General features: G+C 39.0%; 1 protein-coding gene across 1 annotated transcript in view; it reads left to right on the top strand.

Moving 5' to 3' along the window:
* The window catches only part of LOC126469802 (uncharacterized), a 129,497-nt gene extending 105,791 nt beyond the window's left edge, over positions 1-23,706 (top strand). Inside the window, exons 10-13 of the mRNA XM_050097060.1 lie at positions 2,100-2,169; positions 7,231-7,326; positions 21,684-21,742; positions 23,620-23,706. Of these exons, the coding sequence (XP_049953017.1) occupies positions 2,100-2,169; positions 7,231-7,326; positions 21,684-21,736 (219 nt within the window). The 3' untranslated portion in view covers positions 21,737-21,742; positions 23,620-23,706. The remainder of the gene's footprint in view (positions 1-2,099; positions 2,170-7,230; positions 7,327-21,683; positions 21,743-23,619) is intronic.
* Positions 23,707-25,631: the final 1,925 nt, after the last annotated feature.

Here is a 25,631-nt window from a genome sequence, read left to right as displayed (position 1 = left end):
AAAATTATGGCTCACACCTGTTAATGGAGTGATATTTCAAGAAGTAAACTGAATTGTAAAGCTTTTAAATCTTACATCAAATTTTGCAGTCCGGCTTTATGCTGAATATTTATAATTGTGCTATGCAAGACATGGTGCACATGATAGAAATCTAATTTTGCCTTGAGGAACCATTACCCAGAACATTTAATTGTAAATTGGCAGTATTTACATGTTACTGTTTAATCTTAAAAGGAATAGAGAACAGTACTTGTCTATAATATCAGAGAAAAAGAAACAAGTTGTCTGCAAATTAATCGTTTGTGATGTTTTCCCCTTTGTAATTTCACATTATTTGTATGTTTGAGAAGGAAACAGGGTGAAGAGCTATTGTTGCTGTAGAGGATGTTTGTTTCTTATTTTGAGATCAACTGTTTTATGTACATTATTGAAAAGAAATGCTACTTAATCTGAAAAGAGCAAAGACTTCTCCTAGTCACACTTCATTGTCGTTTGTTGAAACAGCATAAGATGTTTATTGACAGTTGTCAAGCTGAACTTAAACCAACTGGCAAGGTTAGCAAGAAAGGTGGAGGGTTGTACACCACTTTTTTTTTTTTTTTTTTTTTTTTTTTCCAAGTGTGGTAGACTGTGTATACTGTATTGAGCTTCTCAGTAGAAATCAGAATCACTTCCAAAGAAATAAATGTACTGAAATTTGGCTTACATTGTTCTCTCTAAAAAGTTTGGGCTTAGGGTCCTTAAGTGTCAATGTGCATTTTTTCTGATGTGTTGTATTTACTGGAAAAAAAATTTCTTGTGGAACATCTACCATGATAGTGTTAAATTCTGAATGAGGAATTCTTGTTAGGAAATGATGTAATGCTCATAATGATTCAAATAATAGATAAACCGAGGTAGGTTTCACAGAAAATTAAAGTACATTGCATGGGATTGTAAGATGGCCCAGCACCATGTATAAATATTTTATAAAACACAGGTTATTGGGCAACCACATTGTAATTGCATTCCATCTGCAGAACACTTTTGAATGTGCTACACATTTTAAATACCACAGATTAGTTCTATAGTGTAACATAAAATGAACGATTATGTGGTAAAGACAGCTAACAGGCTACAGTTCACTGTGTCTGTATGTAGCTGCTGTACAGAATACATTGTCTTTGAAAACTATGGGAATTAATAGAATTAACTGAGAGGGACAAAAAAGCAATGTAATTACCGACAAGTTTCTGTAGTCAGCACAGAGACATTTCATAAATGATGTAAGTTAAACAGGATTCCCTGTAGAAAAAGATTGTACAGGCATTTTCATCAGCAGGGCTTTCAGTGTGTTTCAGAGAGAGACTCAGCTGTATTCACATTATGAGCTTCCATTTGTTTAGGTTTACAAATGGTACTGTTCTTGATGTTTTGACTGGTAATAGGTGGGGGCAGGAAACACATCACCTTTTTCTACGTAAACACTGGATGATGACTTAAAAAGCTGAAACTAATTGAATAACAATAATAAATCTAAATTAACACAGTCCACCTAGAAAAATTACCCTTCATTTACAAGAACTAAAGTCATGACAGTTCACATTTGTAGCCAATATTGAAGACAGAACAACACTTAACTGTCACAACAGTGAGGTGCATTCAAAACGTGAAAATAGTCATTTCACAGTGATAAATATTTCAATAATTTACCATCAAATTCAGACAAATTAACATAGTATATTTATTTTGGGTAGAAATTGTTCAGGGTGAATTAACTTTAAATGGCTATATAATCTGTAAGAAACAGTGAGTTTAAAAGTGTCGTTATCATTTCTTCCAGACGTTATTTTGCTACAAACATTCTGTTTACACTGTCAGAAAGAGTGTGAACAATATTTTGAATTTAAATGCAAATTTTGATATTTTTCAGGATCTCACCTTAAATTTCCATAAGAAAATTAAGTCAGTTTGTTATTCAGTATTTTCATTGCTACCTAAGATTCTCATAGAAACTGTAATGTACATTCAGAAATTATGTTTATTTGCTTGAGCGAAGAATATATTTCATAGAGTTGATAGTCAATTTTGACCATTTTGAAACTTTCTTTTATTTCTAGGGTACTGCCGGCTGGGGAACTGCTGCTGGTGTTGATGTAGACTTTGTTGCAGCAAGTATGAAGTCTCAAGGTACACTATTCTTTCTTAAACTTCCTTTCAAAATTCAAAAAAATATTATTTGAGCTTCCAATTGGCAATTTCAGTTCACCAGCATTTTTATTTGTTTACTTTTACTTTATGAGTGTCTGTTCTAACATACTTAAATTTAGCATCCAATAACTTCCTCTTAAGTAGAACATGATTTCTTCTTTTTGCGTGCTCTGTTTTGATAACATGACTTCCATGAAGCCAGTCAGTAAGGTATAAGCTGAAGTTTTATCAGGGTGTATACTGCACCATGTAACAGAGATATACAATCAATAAGAGTTGGGGACATGAAATTAGCATGAAGTGTACGGCATTCCTGGATATGCAAATGATTAGCATTTCAGCACAACTGCACAGATCAGGTAGAAGTAATGCCATCTTGCCATCTACATCTTGTATATAAGGATAGGTTACACTGTATGTTTCTCATTCAGAAATCGCATTTGAATGTTGGTTGTTTGTGAGAAGACCACGTTATTCCTCCTGTAACTCGGACAAATGTCTACCATCTTAGGTCATAATTCAACAGTGGCAGGATTGTGGCCTTTCAAAACTGTTGTTTTTCATTCTAGGTAATTTGGACAGCAGCCATTGTGTGTCTGATATATTAAGAATGGTGGTTGTACCCTACTGTGAGGTCTCCACAATGTTATGTTTCAGTGAGATAATGCAAGTCCACATATTGCTTGTGCTGTCATGACCTACCTCAATACAGAGGGTGTTTGAGTCTTGACAGGCTAAGGCATTCTCCAGATCTCTTATCCACGGGAACATCTGCTCATGGGTTGCTGAGAGACTGGCATGCCACCACTCACCAGCTACTACTATTGATGCACTCTGGCAATGCTTAGCCTGGTTAGAGCCATTGTTGCTGCCAGATGTGACAGCTCCGTGTAGTGCATTTTGTACCTTGTATACTCCCATATCACCAACAAATTTAATGATGTATTCTTCATATTATACTGTATGCACACAATAAGTGAAATTTCGTTATTTTCCACTCTTTCTAGTGTGCAATTTTAATGACCAGCTATGTATTTGGATGTGAAGTAATTGTGAAGCATTATCTGTCATTATAAAAATTATATGTATCATTGGCATACATGTAGTGACAATGCCTGTAGTTAAACAGTTGTGGTTCTGTAAGCACACTGTACATACTGAAAATTGAAAGACAGTATACTCCCAATTATTCAGGATAATGTGAGGGAGAAGATCACAAATAATTGAAAAACACAAATAATCGAGATATTTTCAATGTGTATTTTCGACAGCATTTGCTGGACAGATACTGATTGCAGCGTCTCCAGCCAACATATGCACACCCTTAGGCATAGCTCAGTGTAGTCGTCTTCTGCTACCAGTCTGTATTAGCCAAACTAAAATGGGTGCATATGAAGTTGTGATTATTTGCACATTGTTTATGTCTACTCCTTTAATTCTGTTCCTTTAGTATAACAACACGTAAGATGCTAAGTATACAGAACAAAGCATGTAGACTCTAATTGCCCCTTATAAATGTTTGGTGTTTTGCACTTTAGTTTGTAACATCTGTCAGTATGGTAGTTCTGTATGTGTAGCTATTGCCACTCTCTGTCTAGCGAAGTTTCCCATCAGATACTTCGCAAAAGATGTCATTGCTTTAGTGACAGAAGTAAATACCTGTGATGTGATAAATCACAAGTTCATTATGGGTAAGGATGTCAAGAATGAGCAAATGTTATAAGCACTTTGTGAGCCAACAGACAACCAGAAACTGAAGAGAAGTTTATTGTGAGCATGAGAACAACATTCCAATCATAAACACAAGGGAATACGTAAACACAGTAGTATTTATTTAGTAAGTCTGAATGCTTCTTAAACATCATATAGCTCCACCAATATTTCATTCATTAATACTTGGAACTATTTCAGGAAAAGCCCATGACCAATTGTCAGATGTGAAAATGTGGTGAATTAAGATAGATGTACCCCTCAGCTGCCGTACAATGACAAACTAGACAATATGCCATTTATTTAACTGCCTATGTACATTCAGTAATTCATATTATAGGAGAAGTAAGCAAAAGGAGTCTTAATACTCATAAGACCACATACTGATCAGCACTGTTACTTCTGCACAGTTGGTAATTGATTTATCCTCAAAAAGTATTCAAATGTTAATAAACAAAATGTTGATACAATTATATGACAGTCAGATCATTGAATGATTCCACTGCACCATTGTTGTCCTTAGAGAATACCAGAGCTTTGCTTGGCTATCAAAGACTGGAAGTTCGTGGTGTAAGATTGTGTATAAAATTTGCATTGGCCTTTATACAACAGAAATCAGATGTTCATTTCTTCAGTATGCAGAGTGTGCTTACATAACTACAGCTGTGCAAATGTAGGCATTTTAACCACAGTAATTGTTGTAATACACTAGTGTATGCCAGTGGTATATATAATTTATAAGTATTACATGTGCATATTTCATCGGCAGGTATGAACATTTTCTGTTTTTTTTATGTCAACAATATTTATCCTATTTGCAACAGTAGGTGTGAAATGTAATGGATTTCCATTTTTCTAGTTCCATAATTGATGCTATCATGCTACCTTTGTCAGATGTGCTGTAATGACATTTTATGTGAGTATGTCAGGTACACATATGACATGTTGTGTGAGTACGTGCACCGCATGTTGCTATGCTTGCAGCCACATAGTGTACTGTGTCTTGTGCAATCCACTATTATGTGCATTGCCCAGTGGGTGTTCGTGATTGAAGCAAGAAGCAAATAAAGTACTGTCCATTCAGCAGCTTCTGGTGATTTAGTAAGAAGCTCTTCAAATATTTACAGGCTGTATACACCACCAGCATAAAATATTTAAAAATTTCATTGTGTGTTCCCTGTTCAGAGACAATGAACATACAGTTATTTTAATATTTTTTACAGGCAGTTATCCAGGATATTTATTTATACAAAACAGGTTTATTTTCTGTCTGTTGATTGGTATTTTTATTTCAAAATTATACCGTTAGTACAGGTTACTTTGTAACTATGAGATACAATCTGAAGATGTGTGACAGTGCCAGAAACTGGTCATTTTGAAATAAAAATAGTGATTGACAGACAGAAAATAAGCCTATTTTGTATATGATTATTTCATAAATAGTGCTCCTTGAACATGCTTTTTTTTCAGCAAGTTCACATTCTTCTATTCTGGAGTTGTTCCATTAGGACCTGGTAACTCTGACCCATTTATCACCCATGTCGAAAGCAACTGATTTGCTACTGCTCCTGTATACTTCTGTTTCATTACATTTGAAACTGTTGTGCAACATGTAATTATTATTTCATTTTCTTGAAATGCTCCTATTGTGAACAACTTCTATTCCATGACAAATGTTATTCATAAAAAGGTTTCTGAGACAGGACAAATACAGTTTGGTGAATAGAGCAAATACACATAGAGATTAGAGCTTACCAACAAGGAAAAATTGTGTAAGTAAATCAAGGAGGGGAGGCTCTCACTTTATGTGCTATGCAGACAATAAGAAAGCAGCTGACAAGGAGATGGAAGAAACAGTAGGTACAACTGTTGACACCCAGGTTCCAGAATCATTTTGGATTGTTTTAACATTACGTCATTTTCCTCACTGTTTGGTTACTCTAACTGGACAAAGTAATCCTTGGTGTTTATCTAGCCAATTATAAGAATTTCAAGAATTTTGTTGGTAATCCAAGTTAAGATATGATTGGTCTTTAGCGTGTATTGAGAGTATTGCCGGGCTGAATTCATCTTCTGTTATGTTATTCCTACTGTTGCGTTACAACTTCAAAGTTTATGGCAACTTGAATAGTACTAGGATATTCTAAATATTGTGAAGCAGTATCACTACTTTGAGTTGAATATAAAAATTTTATTATTGATGACTTTCTTAAGGTTATTTATTAGAGGCTCTTAATTCTTAACATTTTAATTATAAAGCTTGGGGGTATATCTATAATATTTGATCTTGGACCATAAAATCCGAAATTAGCCCTTGAAGCCATAACTGGACAGAAAATTAGATGAAAATAAAATAGTAATTCTCATTTAAAGATTAAGACCTGGATTCAGCAGAATCAGTAGCCAAATATGTGCATTATTAAATACAAGCTTACATAAATTAAATATAAAAGTGACCTCAGTGTCATCATGACATTAAACCCTAAAATTGACAGTTGAAGAAGAAGAGAGTTTAAATCAATCAAGACAATGAGAACAATGGGGCAGAGTGTGAGGGAGGGTGTTAGAAGGAAACTCATGGTAGAGAAAGCAGAGAAAAGGCAACATAAATAAGCAAAGTATGTGTTACTTCCAAAGGAAGCAAATAGGATGTATTAGCCTTAAATACACTTAATTTTTACTGCCAGCAAATCACAGGAGTTAGCAGTTGGAAGATTATAGGCCGAAGAAACAGGAAGAAAAAGCTAGGAATACGTTTGTACATGATGAGAGGCCAGAAAATGTCATAACATTCACTTGTGTGAAGTAGCACAATGAATATCAGAACTTAATTTACTGTGGTCCATTGCAACCACTTGTAATTTAGACATGTGTAATGTGTTTACTGGAAGTAGGCTCTTTTGTAAAACAACCCTATTAGCAGTCTCTTTCCACCAGCAGCCAGGTTGCTTGAGGACAACAGCCAACCAGAACTCTTTCCGTGAGCCAAGAAGTACAGACATCCTCAAATAACTTGAGGGCTGTTGTCAGTATCATAAATGAAGACTTTCTTGTGCATTCCTACTCCCCTACAGGTACTCGGGGAACCATTTGAATAAATGTGGGTAACTACAGCTAGCACCTGTGAGACAAATAATGGAGTAGAGACTGACTGAAATGTGGTCTGAGGGGTGTCTTCAGAATTAATTTATGTTTTACTAATTTTTCAGAGCCAAATAAGTGTAAAAGTTGATGTGTGGTTTGCTCTGTGTATTTTTATACTCGAGTGGAATCTGATTTATTGTAACTGCATATGATTTAAATAATATATTTCTTTCATTTGTGTTGCAGGAAAGCCAGAAGCCTCATTTCCTCGAAATACAGAAACACAGCACCTTCAGAGGCATACTCAGCATAGTTACCCAGATGTTCCACAACGAACTGCAGGTAGGATGTTTTCACCATGTTTTAAATGCTATTTAAGAGTATGCAGTTTATCTTCACTGCTTTTTGGAAGACTTGCGAAGAAATATAACTGCTGGTCATTATCTTGACTCTACAGCAGATTTCTGCATGTGATATTATCGCATTCATCTTAGGAACTCATTTAACCAATTAAGTGCTAAAAGTGTAATGTTAAAAGAAGATCCGTTTTTCTGATCTATATCTGTACTTCAGGCGAGATAGTCAGGTTCCCACGCGAGGTCTGACTGAATTTGGATTACGTTGCTTGTATGTGTATTTTTAATTAATTAATTACTGCTGCATTAATATAAGCCCTGTCATTTCGTGCTGTAGAGGGGTATATGTACCATCAGGAACAAAGACATGAGGCTATTGTCACAGATGTGTCCAATCATTCTAGTGCCCCTATTGTGCCTCTGTTCACTGTACAGCCAATTGAGACCTACGTTGCTACCTCTCACATTGCTGTTTCAGACTGCTATATAGTCAGATGAGCCCCTCTCTTGATGACCCTGTGTATTTTGTGTGGATTACATAGCAATTTCTTCCATAGGACTGTTGACACTATTTATTTGCAGTGAATTGGTTGCATATCTTATTGCATCTCATTCTGTTATTTTTATTCTGTCACATACAATAGCAAAATAGTTTTGTCCACAAATAAAAGATCTTAGACTGGTTCAGTTCAATGTTGAGCCATTCGCCTATTTACTTGGCACTTGTGGCATAATAATCATATTATTAAAACCATAGTATGGTACCTGTTGCCAAAATTACAACTAAAACTGTATTGCACATTGCTTATATTCGTGGAAATGCATTATTTATGTGGCTGCAATGAGCTGATAGTAGTGCCTCATGCAGTACTATGTAACAGTGATTAATTCTGTATGTTTTTGTGGAGTCACTGTGCTGAATAATGGAATATGTATTTTCAAGCGTCCAAAATGCAAACAGCTGGATCAGCGTGTGTGCTCTCTCTCCCTCCCGCTCTCTCCCTCCCCCTCCCCCTCCCCCTCCCCCTCCCTCCCTCCCTCCCTCCCTCCCTCCCTCCCTCCCTCCCTCCCTCTCTCTCCCTCCCTCTCACTTCCCCTCTCCCTCTCACTTACCCTCTCTTAAGTCACCTTTGGAATTTAAAATACTTCCTTCTTATGGAGAAAAATTAATTGTTGGAAAAAAAGGATGAAGTGTATAAGTGATGTGGGAAAGAAAAGCAGCATCAGACTCTAACATGCACTTTCTCTCTCCTAATACAAGACTCCTGTTTCAGAAGCTGGGAAGGCACACACCCAACATTTTCTGTTTTGATCCTGTACAAAAAAAATTGGCAGTTTATTTTACTTTAAAAATGCTTCCTATACTAATGGCTGGTGTCCTGCAGACCTAGGAAAAATACTGAGTAAGCCATTTCAACACCTGCCTGATCCTCCTACTAAGTCCCGTAAACACTCAGTTAGTTGAAACTGATTGCAAGCCCATTGTTTAAAATCGTGGAGAAGACATGCATTGTCATCTGAAGGAGTGAGCGATTTGCTGAAGTAACCCATGGTTTTGTGGTTGTATTAAAATCTGTAAGAAACAATGCAACTGGCCTCCAGTGACCATTTGTATCATTCAGTTATAATAACTTGCTCATTAACATTCCAGTGACTAGAATGGTGAGTGCAAATTGTTATCCAGTCACAGTTCTTTCTCAGGCTCCCTGTGTTCAATGTATTGCCTCTTCTGTAGGCACACGCGACGTGCAGTGAAGCCGGGCATGCTCGGTGAGAATCAAAACACAGTTCCTGTTACAGAGGGCCCAGAGTGTGGAACATTAGGTTGGAAGAGGAAACAAACACAGTAGCTCCATATACTATTCTTTTTCTTTGAACAGGTAATTACAATGTTCATTCTAAATAGAACCATATCTCTTGCCGGCACTGCACTCCACCATCATAACTGCCGCCCAACATTGACACTGCAAAAACCTACACTACCAAAAACACCACCCCTAAATATGACTTATTGATAAAGACTGCACATCATCAGATTGCATGAGCATGTGGCATGTTATGCACCAGCTCTCGCTCTCCCACTCCCGCTCCCTCTCCTGCTCCCGCTCCCTCTTCCTCCCTCCCTCCTTCCCTCCCTCCCTCCCTCCTCCCTCCTCCCTCCTCCCTCCTCCCTCCTCCCTCCTCCCTCCTCCCTCCTCCCTCCTCCCTCCTCCCTCCTCCCTCCTCTCTCTCTCTCTCTCTCTCTCTCTCTCTCTCTCTCTCTCTGCCATCTCATACTTACAAAGTAATATTAATCGCACTATAATGTATAATGGTCACCATCAACCAGTCACTGTAAGATGAGCAGTGTATGTAGTCCTTGCTGTATGCCCAAATATTTACAGACCCAACATTGTCCTTTTGTGAAGCAGAATCCATGACACTCTGTAGTGTGTACCATACTGGACACACATGATTAGTTTGAAGCAGCTTCTAGCATAACTCTTCTGATGAAACCAGTTTTTTCCAGGCCTCTTTTGCCAGTGAGTGAATTCTCGAACTTTGGTGAAGTGTTGCCTTCTGTGCTGTTATTAGGTATTGTGGTGAGTGTTCTGCTCCATTATCCCTTTGATGTTAGTGAAACTCCCAGTTTAAGTGAGCCTGCATTTAGTTCTGTTACATTAGGTTTTGTACCTTGCTGCTTTCATTGGAAAATTCACTGTAGCCACCACTGATCATTGTCATGAAGCACTGGTAATCAACTATTACACTGTTCAAGATCAATGGTGAATCATTTACAGTATACATTAAATATTATGACCAAGGAAAGTTGAATGTCCTCAGAATTTGGATGATTGAGCATCCTTTCTGTCATGCAAGTAAGAGTGTACCCCATTAAAATCCTGTAATGCATCAGAAATTGTAACTGTCTTCATCACTGAGTTATATTTTCTAACAATTTTCAACAAATCCTGCTAGTAATTGCGGTCTTGACATGTATGATTATGCCATCTTATGCCACTACAGACAGCAATGCCTATTGCCGTCTGTAGTATGATTTGCTGAAAATTGTTTGAAAATATAATTCCGTCATGAAGACAGTGTACAAAACTCTTATCTGACTCTTTGTTGAAAACAGTCTGCAATTTTTGCCAAACATTTTAATAGAAACAAATATGGAATGGGTTTAAATAAGAGTTGTGTAATTTGTCATGGTTTTCTTTCATCAATACGAGAATGTTACAGACATACCCAACAAATTTTAACAGAAGAGACTCCTGAATACCCAGGTCACATCTTTTTGCGACAGCAGATTTGTTTTATACTGAATTCGTGCAGTCGTGTGATGTGCATGCGTAAGAGGTAGATCACCTCACAGTATTTTGTACTACCCTCTTTGCCATTGTCATAAACAGTATGAGATCCATGATAAGGAGTCCAGTGCATTGATCCTTACTTGTGGACAAGTATGCTAACATAGGGTTGGGATCAGCCACAACCAAAGTTTTTGAAGAAGCTCAGAATTATAAATTTATTGAGGTACAATAGAGTTGGTACTCGAGGACCATTTTAACTTGGTCTTTCATGACATTTTAATGAACACTGCAGTTTTGCACTTATATTTGTATGTGGGACCCAAGCAGGTCTGCTAAGTGGTTTCCCCAGAGCATTTCCTCAAGATTCATCTCATTGATGGTATGGAGTTACTGAAGCAAAGGAGATGTGTTTGTGCTGTGAAATACCTGATCGGCTCAGTGTCCCTGAGTGCCCTCCGCTCTATGCTGTGCATGTACCCTGCAATAAGCAGGTCCAAAATGTCCAGGACACCCCTCTCCATGTGCAAACGCTCGGGAATAAAGTGTCATTCTATGAGTATCTGTGTAACTGGGAATGCAAGAAAACAAATTAGCAGTTGTGGCAGTTAACAGAGATTGTACTGAATATCCTGTGGCTAAATGTACCACCCCCACTCTTCTGAGATAATGTCATAGGTAAGTGGGAAGAAGTACGTGACGTTGCTTGTTGTGTATTTTGTTTTAGATTTAGACAAGAGGATAAAGGCTAATTTACCAACTATTCTGTGTTTTATTTCAATAAAAAGATGAATGTAGTATACAGTTTTAGTGAATTGTCTCATTGTTTTCAAGTATCACTGGTCCACAGTGAATTTTTTTTGCAGAAACCAGAGTAGACAGTGTCTATACACTGAAGCACCAAAGCAACTGGTATAGGCATGTGTATTCAAATACAGAGATATGTAAACAGGAAGAATATGGTGCTGCAATTGGCAATGCCTGTATAAGACAACAAGTGTCTGTTGCAGTTGTTAGATCAGTTACTGCTCCCTACAGTGGCAGGTTATCAAGATTTAAGGGGAGCCGGAGGTGGTCAAATCCAAAAAAATTACTTCCCCCCTACCGAAAATTAATTGGAACATTCCTCTTTAATGTAAACTTTGAATTATTGTTCTACTCGCCCTAGAAGTGGAGTTATTACCATTTTCCCCCACGCCTGCAGAGGAAATGGGCAGCCGCTGAATGCATCTAACACCCTCTCGTGTCTTCCTGGCGAACTGCTTGGGCTTTTCTCGGCCTGTTACGCATACAGCGCCTTATGTTACACATACAGCGAGTGTGCAAGGGTTGGCTACATTGTTTTCTGTGACAAATGAAGTGCTAAGAGTGTGGAACATCGTCTCTTTGCTGTTTACCGTTTCGAATTAGTTCAGTGTTGCGCCTGTCGTTGGTAGTATTATACTTTTTGTGTAAAGCGTTGTTCTGGTTACGATGCCACGTTTTAGTAACCGTGTATACAAGAAGAGGAAGAACGTAGGGAAAAGAAAATTAACACTAATACCAAGTTGCAATACTACAATTACTGAAACAGTGCATTCTTCTGCTAAGCAACACATGGCCGGCCATAGCCCTGTGACATCTTCTAGCAAGAAGCTGACTGGTGGAAGTGACAGATTTCATGAATATGTTAGTGACAGTGATGATATTAATGAAGTACTGAATATTGGATTATTATCTTCTGTGCTGATAGAAAGTGTTCTGTGCAAAATGTGTTCAAGTGTAGGAGTGGGACTAGAGATAACAAAGCACTTTGGTTTAGCTTGTGAGATGAAGATAATCTGTGCATGTTGCAAGTATCAAGTGACTTTCTACAATTCACATGCCAGTCTCTTTGGTGAAAATGGACGATCTAGAGTGTTTGATGTGAATGTTTGACTTGTGTATGGTCTTCGATCCATTGGAAAAGGGTCTGCTGCTGGTAAACTGTTTTGTGGTATTATGAACTTGCCATCACCTCCAAGCAAATTTGGGTACTATTGTGAACTGGTAGGATCCTCTGTTGAAGATATGGCTTTGAAAACCATGAAGGAAGCAGTAGAGGAATCTGTAGAAATGAACGGTGGTTCTAGGGATTTGGTAGTGGCATTAGATGGTTCCTGGCAAAAGAGGGGTCATAAATCCCTGAATGGGGTTGTAACTGCTACTTGTGGTGATAGTGCAAAAGTGATAGATGTTGCAATATTATCAAAACATTGTAGGTGCAAAAATAAAATCAAAGGAGAGCACAGTGGAACCTGTGAGGCAAATTTTAGTGGATCAAGTGGAGCAATGGAAGTGGATGAAGTGAAACAAATTTTTGAACGTTCAGTTCCCAGATACAACGTTAGGTACAAATACTACCTTGGGGATGGTGACTCCAAAGGTTTGAGGAACTGAAACCATATGGAAATGAATTTGTAGTTGAAAAGTTGGAATGCGTTGGGCATGTGCGAAAGCGTATGGGTGCACGGCTTCGAAGGCTCAAACAGACTTTGGGTTCAAGTAAGCTCAGTGATGGAAAGACAATAGGAGGGAGAGGCAGGCTTACTGATGAGGTGATTGAACGTCTACAGAGATATTATGGGTATGCTATAAGGCAAAATACTAGTAATGTTAGTGACATGCGAAAAGCAGTGTGAGCATTGTTCCTTCATACTGCCTCTTCCAATGAATACCCTCAACACAGCCTGTGCCCAAAAGATTCCTGGTGCAAATATAATGCAAAAATGGACTATGATCACAAACATGGTTTGCCAGCAGCTGTGATAAATGCAATAAAACCAATTTTTCATGACTTAGCACAGCCAGAATTGTTACACAAATGTCTACACGGAAAGACACAGAATCCTAATGAGAGCGTAAACAATTTGATTTGGAAAGTGACTCCTAAAAGGGTGTTTGTAAGCATAAAACACTGCACTTTGGCATTTATGATGCAATAGCAACCTACAACCAAGGGAACAGTGTGAAGTGTGAAGTTCTGAAGGCATTAGGATTTACAGCTGGGATGAACACTGTACGAGCACTAAGAAATATTGACGGAGAAAGGATAAGAGGAGCAGAAAGAAGAGAAAGGCATATGAAGTATGATGGAACAACAGGCCAGAAAAGAAGACAGAAGAGGTAGCTTTTGGAGGATGAAGAAGACGACCCTGATAATCCATCCTATAGTGCAGGAATGTATTGAGAAACTTTGATAGCCATTTCCCGTAAATTAGAATTTTTCGAATATAAGGAACATTTTCTCAAAATCCACTCAAGCTAGAGAGATGAAATTTTTATACAGCACTCCTAGTGGTCAAACTTACATTGTAACACAGCCATTTGGCAATATGTTCAGTAGTTTCATTTCAGTTTAATTATAAAGCAATTATTTGTAAAAAAAAAAATTGGGTCATTAATAAAAAAAATAATTGGAAGGAAACTAGAAAAAATACTCCAAAATCCCTCTGTCATAACTGCAATACTAAACCACTCTATATGTAAAAAAAATTTAAATTTTTCTATTTGGTAGTTTATTCATAAATGTTCCTCAAACTTAATGATTTTAACATGGGCAGCATAGGCACCTCCAGCTCCCCTTAAGTGAGTTTGAACGTGATGTTATCATCGGCACATATGTGATGGAGCACAGCATCTCCAAAGTAGCGATAAAGAGGGGATTTTCCCGAACAACCTTTCCATGAATGTACCGTGAATACAAGGAATCCCATAAAACATCAAATCTCCGACATCGCTGAGGATGGAGAAAGATCCTGCAAGAATGGCACCAATGATGACTGAAGAGAATCGTTCAGTGTGAGAGAAGTGCAACCCTTCCGCAAATTGCTGCAAATTTCAATGCTGGGCCATCAAAAATTGTCAGGGTGCAAACCATTCAACAAAACATCGTCAACATGGGCTTTCAGAGCTGAAAGACCACTCGTGTACCCTTGATGACTGCACAACAAAAAGCTTTATGCCTTGCCTGGGCCTGTCAACACCAACACTGGACTGTTGATGTCTGGAAACATGTTGCCTTCTCAGACGAGCCTCATTTCAAATTGTATTGAGCGGATGGACGTGTACGGGTATGGAGACAACCTCTTGAATCCATGGACCCTGCATGTTAGCAGGGGACTGTTCAAGTTGGTGGAAGCTCTGTAATGGTATAGGGTGTGTGCAGTTGGAATGATATGGGACCCTTGATATGTCTAGATACGACTCTGATAAGTGACATGTACATAAGCATCCTGTCTGATCACCTGCATCCATTCATGTCTATTGTGCATTCCGACCAACTTGCACAATTTCAGTGGGACAATGCGACACCCCACACATCCAGAGTTGCTACAGAGTGGCTCCAGGAACACTCTTCTGAGTTTAAATACTTCCACTGGCCACCAAACTCCCCATACATGAACACTATTGAGCATACCTGATATGCCTTGCAACGTGCTGTTCAGAAGAGATCTCCATCTCCTCTTACTATTACAGATTTATGGACAGCCGTGCAGAATTCATGGTGTCAATTCCCTCCAGCACTACTTCAGACATTAGTAGAGTCCATGCTACATCATGTTGCAGCACTTCTGCGTGCTCACTGGGGCACTGAATGATATTAAGCAGTAGTACCAGTTTCTTTGGCTCTTCAGTGTAGATTTCAATGTGTTGGAGACAAATATTATATTTAAAATTGTCTCCTAGCTCAGGGTTACAAGTAAGTTGAGATTTTATGTTTCATATATATTGATATCGCAATCAATAGGCTTTATACAGTAATTGAACTTAAGTAGTTTGTTCATGCCATTTCTTTCTCTCCCTCTCTTGGACGGTGTCTGTAGCATCTCTGTAACATCCAGCTGGCGTCAGCCAATGTATCAGTAATCCATCATCCTGTACACCACTGTTCCATGAAAGAAATGTGCTGGCAGGATTGCTTGCCATGCTCATCACTGAATGCACCACAGTCCTCAGGGAACACCAAGGTGGGAATGAAGGAAGTGCATCTTCAGGGTAATTTTGCAGCCAGTGACTCTATGAGGATAAATAAATTTCTCCACAATGTTCCTGTAATTTTCAGCTCTCCTGTTTCCCAAGAACAATGTCATCATGTTGTGAAAACACTGCCACGCATGCAGTTGATCAGGGTTTAGAGTGGACTCAAAGTGTATGTCCCCCAGCAGCTGGCATATCTGTGGATATCCTCTTTGTGATCTTTCCTGTACTAAGTCGTAGAAATGTCTTACAAAGATACTGAAAGGCTGCTTCATTTATGTGCACAGCTTTAACACATGCTGTTGTAATCCCAACTTAATGTGCAATGGTGGGAGAGAAATTATGTTGATTCACTAGAGGTTCTTTGGCAGTATTTTTTGACCCACACACCAGAGCTTTTCGTTTAGGCCATTCCCTCTGTTTGTTGTGTTTTTCTCTTGCACAACTGTCCCACTCACACAGATAGCAGCCGTATCCAGCGTAATCCCCTTGCAAACTCAACAGCATCACAGTAACTTGGAAATTTCCATATACCAGCCTTGCATGCCTATTGTAAGTAGCTCAGTTTACAGTGGATTTCAACATGGTATAACTTTCTTTAGTTAAGGCAGCATATGCAACAGCGATGGATGGCCTTTCATTACTATTGTAACAGTATTGCATTCAGGCTTATTTTTGAGCCATCTATAAAGTGTCTCCAGTTATCTAGTTTGTATGTAATGTTCAGGTCTTCCTACAAACTGTCTGTGTCACTGCAGAATGTAATGTAGTTTTCAGTACTGAAATGACACGCAAGCTTTTCCTGACACTCCCTCAACACAGTCACACGGAGATTCTGCTATTTCAGTTGTGAGGTCAAGAGTTTGGTTTTACGCTTTGAAAGATCTAAATCGCTGATCAGATCGCAGAGTTCGTACTTTGTGATTTTGTGTGGTGTAAAGCAGTGTTGCCAATTGTTCTGTAAGTGTCCACCTCTCTTACTCACAGCAGAGCAACCCTTCTCACAATGCCTTTGCATGTAGTTCTTATAATGTCCCATAGGTGTGATTGTGAAATGTAAATACATTATCACAATTAACAAAATGTTCTGGGCTATTATGCCATTGTTGAATGGATTTCACCTTAAAACTGAACATTTCATCCCCATCTGTGGAGGACATTTTCAAGGGGTCATAGCTTCTTTGAATGTCAGATTCACACCCTGGCTCGCTACCAGCCTTCAGCAAAATTCCGTTTCCATGCAGTGGCATGACTTCACATGTTTTTGAGCGCAATTGACCGCTGTGGACTTCTGTTGTTTGCTGTTGCTATCACCCCATGGTGGGAGACTTGTACACATCAGCATCATTCAATTTCACACCCTCCTCCTTCCTAGTGAACTTAACGGGGTGTTTTACAATCTCTATGGCCTCTCTGTATAACTTTTCATGATATCCACTTGTAGCTGCCAGTACTTGAGGCTTATCAAAATGAATGTGGTGGTCTCCTGGCTGCAAAGCATGTTCCACAACAGCTGATCTGTCAGTCTCCCCTCTTCTGCAATTGCCTTTGTGCTCTTCTAGTCATTTTTTGACAATTCTTTCTGTGGTACCCACATACACCTCCCCACAACTACACGGAATTTCGATAGGAAGGAGAGGGACATGAAATTGAATGACATTTGGAGTCCAGTGCTGACGATGATGTGTACCAGCCTTCCACCATGGGGTGACAGCAACAGTGGACAATGGCAGATGACCGGCCAACAGCGCTCGCCCATTCAAAATGTGATGTTAAGCCACTGCATGGAAGCACGCAGAAGTGGAATTTTGCTGAATCAGTAGTGAGCCAGAGTGTGAATCAGATATTCAAAGATTTTACGATCCCCCTTGAAAATGTCCTCCATAGATGTGGCTGAAATGTTGAGTTTTAAGGTGAAATAAATTCAACCATGGCATACTAGCCTGGAACATTTTATTAACTGTGACGTTTCCAGACATGAAAGTGTACATTTTACGTGTAAATACATTATGTACTTGTAACCCAGAGCTAGGAGACAATTTTAACCTTGATATTTGTGTGTAGCCCATATAAGTCTATAAAGTATGGCTACTTAAGTTCTTGTGGAGCAACTCTAGGAGGTGATTGGCCAACACAGCAGTGTTCGGAGTAAATTTGGGATCGTAAGCAATTTCACCTAAAAATGCTTGAAGTACTTTGACATTCATAGGACGAGGCAGAACTGTGACCATGACAGCTTGATGACGTAAAGGCTTAACACCATTCTGAGGAACCTCACACCCCAAATACGCAGTGGATGGCCGAAGAAGTGTGACTTTGCCAAGTTGCATTTCAACCCTGCAGTAAGAAAGACTGTGAAGAAGGTGCATAAGTTAAATGGATGCCCTTGCCACAACGAAGTCGAGTTAGTTCATGCATCCTGGAATGTACATTGCCAGTTGTTCCAAAAATTGCTGAAAAATCACAATGGCATTAGCCACACTGTACAGGAGACACTGATCATGGTACAGCCCGAACGGCGTGTTAATCACAAGGAGCCGTTTAGAATCCTCCTCCATTGGAACCTGTAAATAGGCTTCAGATAAATCAGTTTTGGAGAAAAACTGGCCCCTGGTGAGTTTAGCTAATAACTTGTCCACATGGGACAAATGGTATGTATCAGTGATAGATTGAGCATTAACTGAAACTTTTAAATTCACCACAAAGGTGAATCTGACCAGTCGGTTTTGTAACAGTAACGAGAGAGGTCGACCACTCACTGAATGTAATAGGGCATAGGCTGTGTAACACCCAGCAATGTCAGCCCATCTGAGTCCAATTCTGGTTTCACTTCCTCGTGTAAAGCCACTGGAATAGAGCACACATGGTTTCAGGGTAATGTAGGCCACAAAAATTTGTGGCACAACCTAACCCAGCCAAGAAAAGAGACAAGGATTCAGAATACAGAGAATCTAACTGCTGGTAAGTACCTGGTCAGAAATGAAGTGCGTCATATCTGAAATGGAAAAACCAAAAGCATTGAAAGCATCCAGATCGAATAAATTTGTGGTGTCAGCATCATCAAGTACCAAAAAGTCAAGAAACAAGCCATAAATTGCCCCAAAATTGGAATATGCTGCTTGTTGTAACTCACCAAATGTCAAGTAACCAAGGACAACACCAGAGGTCACCAGTAATTTGTCAGCTGCATCCATGTCCACTTGTAGTCTGAGCACTTTGTCCACCACTCACACTTCAATAACCAATGCCCAGTTACCATCTATATCCATGTCCGCTGGAGGAGGCTGGGAATGACACGTGCAGTCTGTTTTCCTACAGTTGCTGCAAGTTGCCTAGCACTTAGGGCACACATTCCTGTCATGTTACATGAAATATTATGGGCAAGATGGAAGCGTGGAGTGCTGCCATTGCTGCTGCTGCTGCTGCTGTTGCTGCTGTTTGGCATGTTGCTGTCCAGTGCCCCATTTGTACAGCTGCTTCATCGTCCTCCCCCAAGAACTGACTCATGCCACACAACAAGGAACAGAAGCCACTGTGGCAATGTCACACCAAGTCTCAGTCTGATCACTAGCAGTACGAGATACCTCGAAACATTGAACAATATTTAACACTTCAGGAAGATGGATTGTCATACTGTAGTGCACATTAACACACCTCCTTATCAGAAGCCGACCAGATGATGGTGTCACAGAAGACAGAATCAGCATAGGAATCATGATGAGCATTGGTAACAAACTGACATTGCAACTGAAGCCATGGAGTTCAGCCACCTGAGCCCAGTAGGTTAGGCTGTTTATGACAATGCTAGAACTCCACACACTAAACTGGCATGCCTGAGGTTACTGTGATAATTTGGCAATTAAAAATTTCATCGAATGAAAGTGACACAGGTTCGTGGAGTGGGATAATTGGCCCAACAACCAGGAGATCTGAGGAGAAATACAAGAAAGGAACAAAGCCTTACACATATTTGCATCAGTGACATCAAAAGCGAGCAAGTGTTGCTGAAGCTGCTTCTCATAAGCCTCCCAGTCTTCAGCCTTGTCATTGTAAAGGGGAGAAAGGATGGCAAGTACGCTGACAGCATGAAAGCTTGCATAGTCAGTGTGTCTCACAAGCTCATGATAGCAACTGTAAGAGCCTTCTGCTACTTGAGGAGTGATTGGAGCATCCCTACATGGACAGAAGAACCAAAGGAGCAACCAAATAGGCTGAACATGCAGAAGTGAACACCAACACATTGCCACTTGTATCATACTGTAAGACACAAACAAGAGTCCAGCCACAATGAATCAAAGTTCATCTTCTTCCACATATAAGCAAACAACAGTTGAAAACATAGAAACAATACAGGCAGTTGCTGACAATAGGTATGAATGCAATATGAGAGTGAGTGCCTGCTGCCCTGTGCTTATATAGAGGAGGGCTGCAGTAAATGGTGCAGTGGATGCCGTGCTGTGTGCACAAGTCATGTGGACCACTGGAGGCACAGTATTTGAACTGTAGCATGTTGGTGGCCTGGTGCTGTGGCGTGTATCCAGGTATTATGTACAGGGTTATAGCAGCCGTAATTTCAATTCTCAGTTTTTCTGTGGAATCCCTGCCTTGCAAAAATCAGACGATGCCATTGTTGTTGATCCCTTGATGTGTTATTGTATGATACACAGAAATATCACCAATGATGTTTGTAGCAGAATGTGTTAGAGTAGTTTGCAGGTCCTTGATACTTTTGTTTGAAATCTTGCTTCCTCCAGGCCCCCCACCTCTTTTGAAAAATCATTTTGTGATATTTATGTACATTATCTGTACCAAAAAAATAATCATTACAATCCTGATTAGGTTTTGCATTATTTTTACTGGTAACACAGTCTAGTTTTGAATCAGTGTTATGTTGATCTTCCTCTGCTCTTTCTTTCCTTTTATCAGGTTGCCAACTCTTTGTGGCGTCTTTTTCTGTAGAAAATTCATCCAATATTTTCAGTGTTTCTTCAGAAGTCATCCTAAATGACTACAGTACATGTGTGGTTACACTATGATCACAAATGTCAAATGAAATCACTAAGCACACCAAATAACACTTGTAGTAGCAGAACTATGCTGTAATGTTAAACTTCTTATGTGACCAGCTGTGTGGGAAATGATATGCTCCAGCAATGACCGACCACTTTTCGCAGTAACATAGTAAACATGTAATAAAATGTGCTGAATAGAATGACACTTGCTCTATTCAACATACAAGATTACAGAAGTGAATAACAGACATAATAATCACATACTTTGTTGAATAATGCTACCATGCTTAGAAAATAAAGTTGGGGTATTCCATACAGAAGTATGCCTGCTCGAGGGCTAAAGGTACTTCATGATTTTATTGTGGTCTAAGCTGTTGAGATACCCATGGCTGCTTTGTTGTTTTTCCTGACCATGTCTCCAGATTCAGTCTTCCTAAACAACCACCAAATTATGATGCCAAAGTATATGCAATACTTAAGGCAATTGAATATGGAATGGATGAAATTCCTCATCTCCTCTGACTATTGTTACTGTAGCTTCATTAACTAACTCTTTTCTTTGTTGATACGTTTTTACTGTGCATGTTCTTATAAAATTGTAACCGTGATCAGCCATTTGCTCCACACCCTATTCAGAGTACAATTCAGTTGTCTATCTCTGAGAGTTTCCACTTTTTTGGAGAAGGAGGAGGAGAAGGGGTTGGCTGACTGAGTGGAGCTTAACGAATGCATATGAAATCCGAGACATGTGTTATCGTTGTCTATAAGTCAGTTGTAATTACATATCTGTTGTCTTTCTAATATCTTCCTGTTCATACTCTGTCTGGAAGAACTTGATTGTTGTTGTTATTTTGAAGGATTTATCCCCCACTTTTTTAGGAAATCCTCAATACAAACGTGTTGTATTAAGTACCCAGTGGATTACATTTGATCAGTGCCTTATTGTTTACTGATACTGTTGCCTTATCTAATTGACTGTATTATAGTATTTGCAGATAGTATGCTATTTCGACATTTTTTTAAATCCTACCTAATTATAGGTGCAGAAGGAGTCACGTCACCACATCTAGTGAGGAAGCAACACTACCTGTAAGGAAGGGTGAGTATATTGGAATATATTTAAAAGGAAATATTTAATCTGAAGTCAAATATATTTTGATATCATTCAAAATGAATTTAAAGTTTTTAATTCTAAACAGTAAAATCGTACAGATAATTGAATTACGAAATTCAGTTTCCAGAATAGACTGTAATTTGATGACGATGATGACACCACCACCACCACCACCAACAACAACAACAACAACAACAACAACAGTCACCACTAACTTCATACTTACTTGACAGAGAGAAATCTTGATGTGCATTATAAAAAAAACTAACAGAAAATAGGTTACTGGCAGATTTCCTTTGACATGTTGTTGTTTGACCTCTTACTTTTTTCCTTTTCCTCTAACTTCCCCTATATATCTCCATTACTTTTAGTCCAAGAGAAAAAAATCTTTTATTCCTTAGCTGAATACTGACTTTTTAATATCCCACCACTCCAACGATATGCAGACTGATCCAGAATGGTGGTGATGATATATCTGTGAAGCAGATAGTTACACATTTTGCTGTCATGACTTCAGGGGCCACAGCAAACCTGTCACATGGGGATGACTGTTGGTTTGCTACAGGAAATAAATATGCAACCCAGTGGCTGGACCAACAGTTAATATTCCCTTATTGAATCTTCCATATGCTGCTTCAGTAAATATAACTGTTATTTTGCTTTCTAGACTATGTTTTTGAGCTCATGTTTAATTGTTTATTGTTGTGGATGACGATTTTGCTTTTGCTAATTGGTACTGACCTCAGTTGGCATTACTTGTAGTCATAACAGAGCTTCTGCCGCGTTTTCACCCATTAGCTTAGCATCGATTTTATTTTCCACTTGCTATGTAGTTTGTGGCAGTGTTGTCTACTGTGGCCGTGCCATGAGAAGTCAGCCCTGTACATGTATACAACACGAGTAGTGAAGTCATTGCAGCATAAGGTGTCTTGTTGTTTGGGTGGTAAGTGGGCCAATATTGGTAGTTCAGGCTGTAGCGTTTGTGCCAACTGACATGCGTACAAGCTGCTGTAGCATATCCTGACATGGAGGCAGTAGTTTGTTTTAAGCTACTACACAGAATTCTTCTTGTCGATATTAGGTAGCCGTAGTGCTTGTCTGTTGTGGAACAGTTGAAAGAGTTAACCATTTCAATAGGAGGAGGTTATTGCTCCTTTCACCTCTGGCAATGGTTTTCTAATGTGAAAATGTCAAGTTGCACTGTGGCTGTGAGTCCAACTGTAACCTGCTCCCATAACTGGCTGGGTAAGTCAGTTCAAAAATTGGAAAGGCAAGGCATAATACCTCCAACAGGACTGTACCTGGCCAAGTAGTGTGGTGCTAAAATCAACCTTCAGGTTTAAAAGTTTTCATGAGTTGTGAAATAAATTCCTGTACTCAAATTTTTTATTACTTTGTGTCATATAATTGCCTTATTCTGACATATTTAGTCCTCAAAAAATCTTTTCTTTTATTATTATTATTATTATTGTGTCATAAACATACAGGTTTTTCTTGTAAGAAAAGTAATACATAACTGTGAGGTGTGCTCAGGTAGTTCCATTGGCAGAGCACTTGTCTGCGAAAAGCAAAGGTCCTGGGTTTGAAAACCTGTCCGACACACACTTTTAATCTGGCAGGAAGTTTGATATCAGTGCTCACTCTGCTGCAGAGTGAAACTTCATACTGGGTGCACCTGTGTGTTTCCTGTACCTTACAAGAGTTGTGACATTTGGGGACATCCAGCTTCCTTCCTCCTGAAATAAGACATTGTATTTACCTGGAAATTTCTACCAGATTGTACTTCTCTACCAACTAATATATCATTCAAAGTTGATTAATTATTTTATGTCATGTAACAAATTCATTTTAATTTGTTGCAGGTCCAGATGTTAGAAGAAACTGGTTCCTTTTGTAAATATGTAAGATATCTGTTACATTGTAAACAATAATAAATCTGCTTAAAACAACCTGGCTTCAATGGTTTCTGCCCCTCAAAACACTTCCCTTGTAACTTCTACTTGCACATTCCCTTCCTTTACTACTTAATAACTTCAGATCAGGATGGTACTGGGAGAGCTGAAGAATTTGAAGACTGATTCCTCTTTAGCTCCAGGTAATTCTTGTCAGATGTAGATTGCTATATTTGTAGCCATTGAGTCTGTTATTTTGTATACTATTGTTAGGTCACAGAAGGCTATGACAGGCTATTTCAACTTGTGTGCTGCCCACTTGGGGACAGCTGGACAGACACTGGCACAGGTGGGAAGGGGTGGGCATATGGCTAACACACAGGCAGTCTTGCTGCACACACAGTTGCACTCCACTGGCCAAGAGAACTAGTGAACAAAGGCAGTGGTGGTCAATCGGTTCGCATGTGCACATAAGACATGCATAGGGCTGTCTGGCAATGTGCTTACATTACCTGTGCCTGCCCGCAAGTGCGATGAGGGGTGGGCAGCAATGCCCTTGCCCCATATGGCAGTGTTGGAACAGCCTGACCTATGAAATATAATGTCTAATAATTATATATCAGATATTTTATAACACAACTTAAATTGTTTCTGTAGTTACCTGTTTTGAAATTTTATCTAGCAAAATAATCTTGTTGAGACACTAGATGGATGAAGAGGCTTATCCTATATCACAACTAAGTGATACTTCTATCTGAACATCAGTTTAGTCAGTTACTGGGGGAACAGAGTTAGGCACCTGAGGTCTGTTTTAAAAAAGTAACATTTATACACATATCTCAACAGTGACCATGCAGCCCTGAAAATCTTTTGAAATGCCCATTAGTGCCCATGACATCGTTTTCGATGGCATCAAAATGTCATTAGATGCTAGTAAGTGTGTGCATCTAAAACAGAGTCCTTTCAGCTATGACTATTTTTTAGAACAAAAGCTTATGTGCAGTGTCCACTGTGGGTAAGGTTACTGAATGAGTAAACTCACCTGCTTTCTAATTGACAATCATGTGGACAGCCACACTGTCATTGTGAAGGACCTATGTGTTTTCTCGCCATGACTGATTCCCTTTGCAATGTTTCTCAGAAAACTTTTCAAAATATTTCTATAGTAATGGTAGTTAAGTGTTTGAACTGAAAGCAAAAATTCACAATTTCCTTGATAACGAGGTGGGGGGATAATGATCATTTGTCATCCATATGGTGACTCGACTTTGGTCTTACTGTTGTAGACATACACCCAATTCTTGTCTCGTGTGCTGATGGTTGTATGAATTTTTTGCATTGTCATCTTGTTCAAGGAGGAAACTATGCTATAACTCAATGCATATTCAATTTTCCAGTTAAATTTTCATGACATGAACCAACTGGAGTTTTAACCTCTTCTTCAGTTTCACTTGTAGCTGACCGATGTGTGCCATATCCATGCTTTCATCTATTTGAGTGCCACTAGTGCCGTTTCTAGTCGAGGGTCATGTTAAATTGACTAATGACTACTTTGAAAACACAAGAACCATTAATAGCATTGTAATCTACCCAGAGCATCACCTCCACGAGGTTGCTTCAAAAGTTCAAACATTTCTGTTAAAATTTCATTTTGTATTGTTGTTTGACACTGGCCTTTGGCTATAAATCTTGGATACTAAGTGAGTGAGCTTGCCAAGGTTAATGAAGGAGGCAAATAAGGCTATATATCGAGGGTGTGGGGATATGTGTTCCCTTCAAGGACACAGACACAGAGGGGCCACAAAACTGACCCAAAAAAGTATCAAAAAAGAAAGATCGTTTAAGAATAAACCTGAATGATTACGTTAGTTCATCTTTCCTTCATGTTCCTGTATCATCCTTACATTACCCTCAGTCCATGACTGTAAACACACACTGTTGTCACATTGGCAGTTCTATAGTCTCATTTCCTGCAAGTAGCA

Source organism: Schistocerca serialis, chromosome 3 (assembly GCF_023864345.2).
Source record: "Schistocerca serialis cubense isolate TAMUIC-IGC-003099 chromosome 3, iqSchSeri2.2, whole genome shotgun sequence".
NCBI lineage: Eukaryota > Metazoa > Arthropoda > Insecta > Orthoptera > Acrididae > Schistocerca > Schistocerca serialis.
The sequence above is the reverse complement of the archived record's forward strand: the minus strand, read 5'-3'. Positions and strand labels throughout refer to the sequence as shown.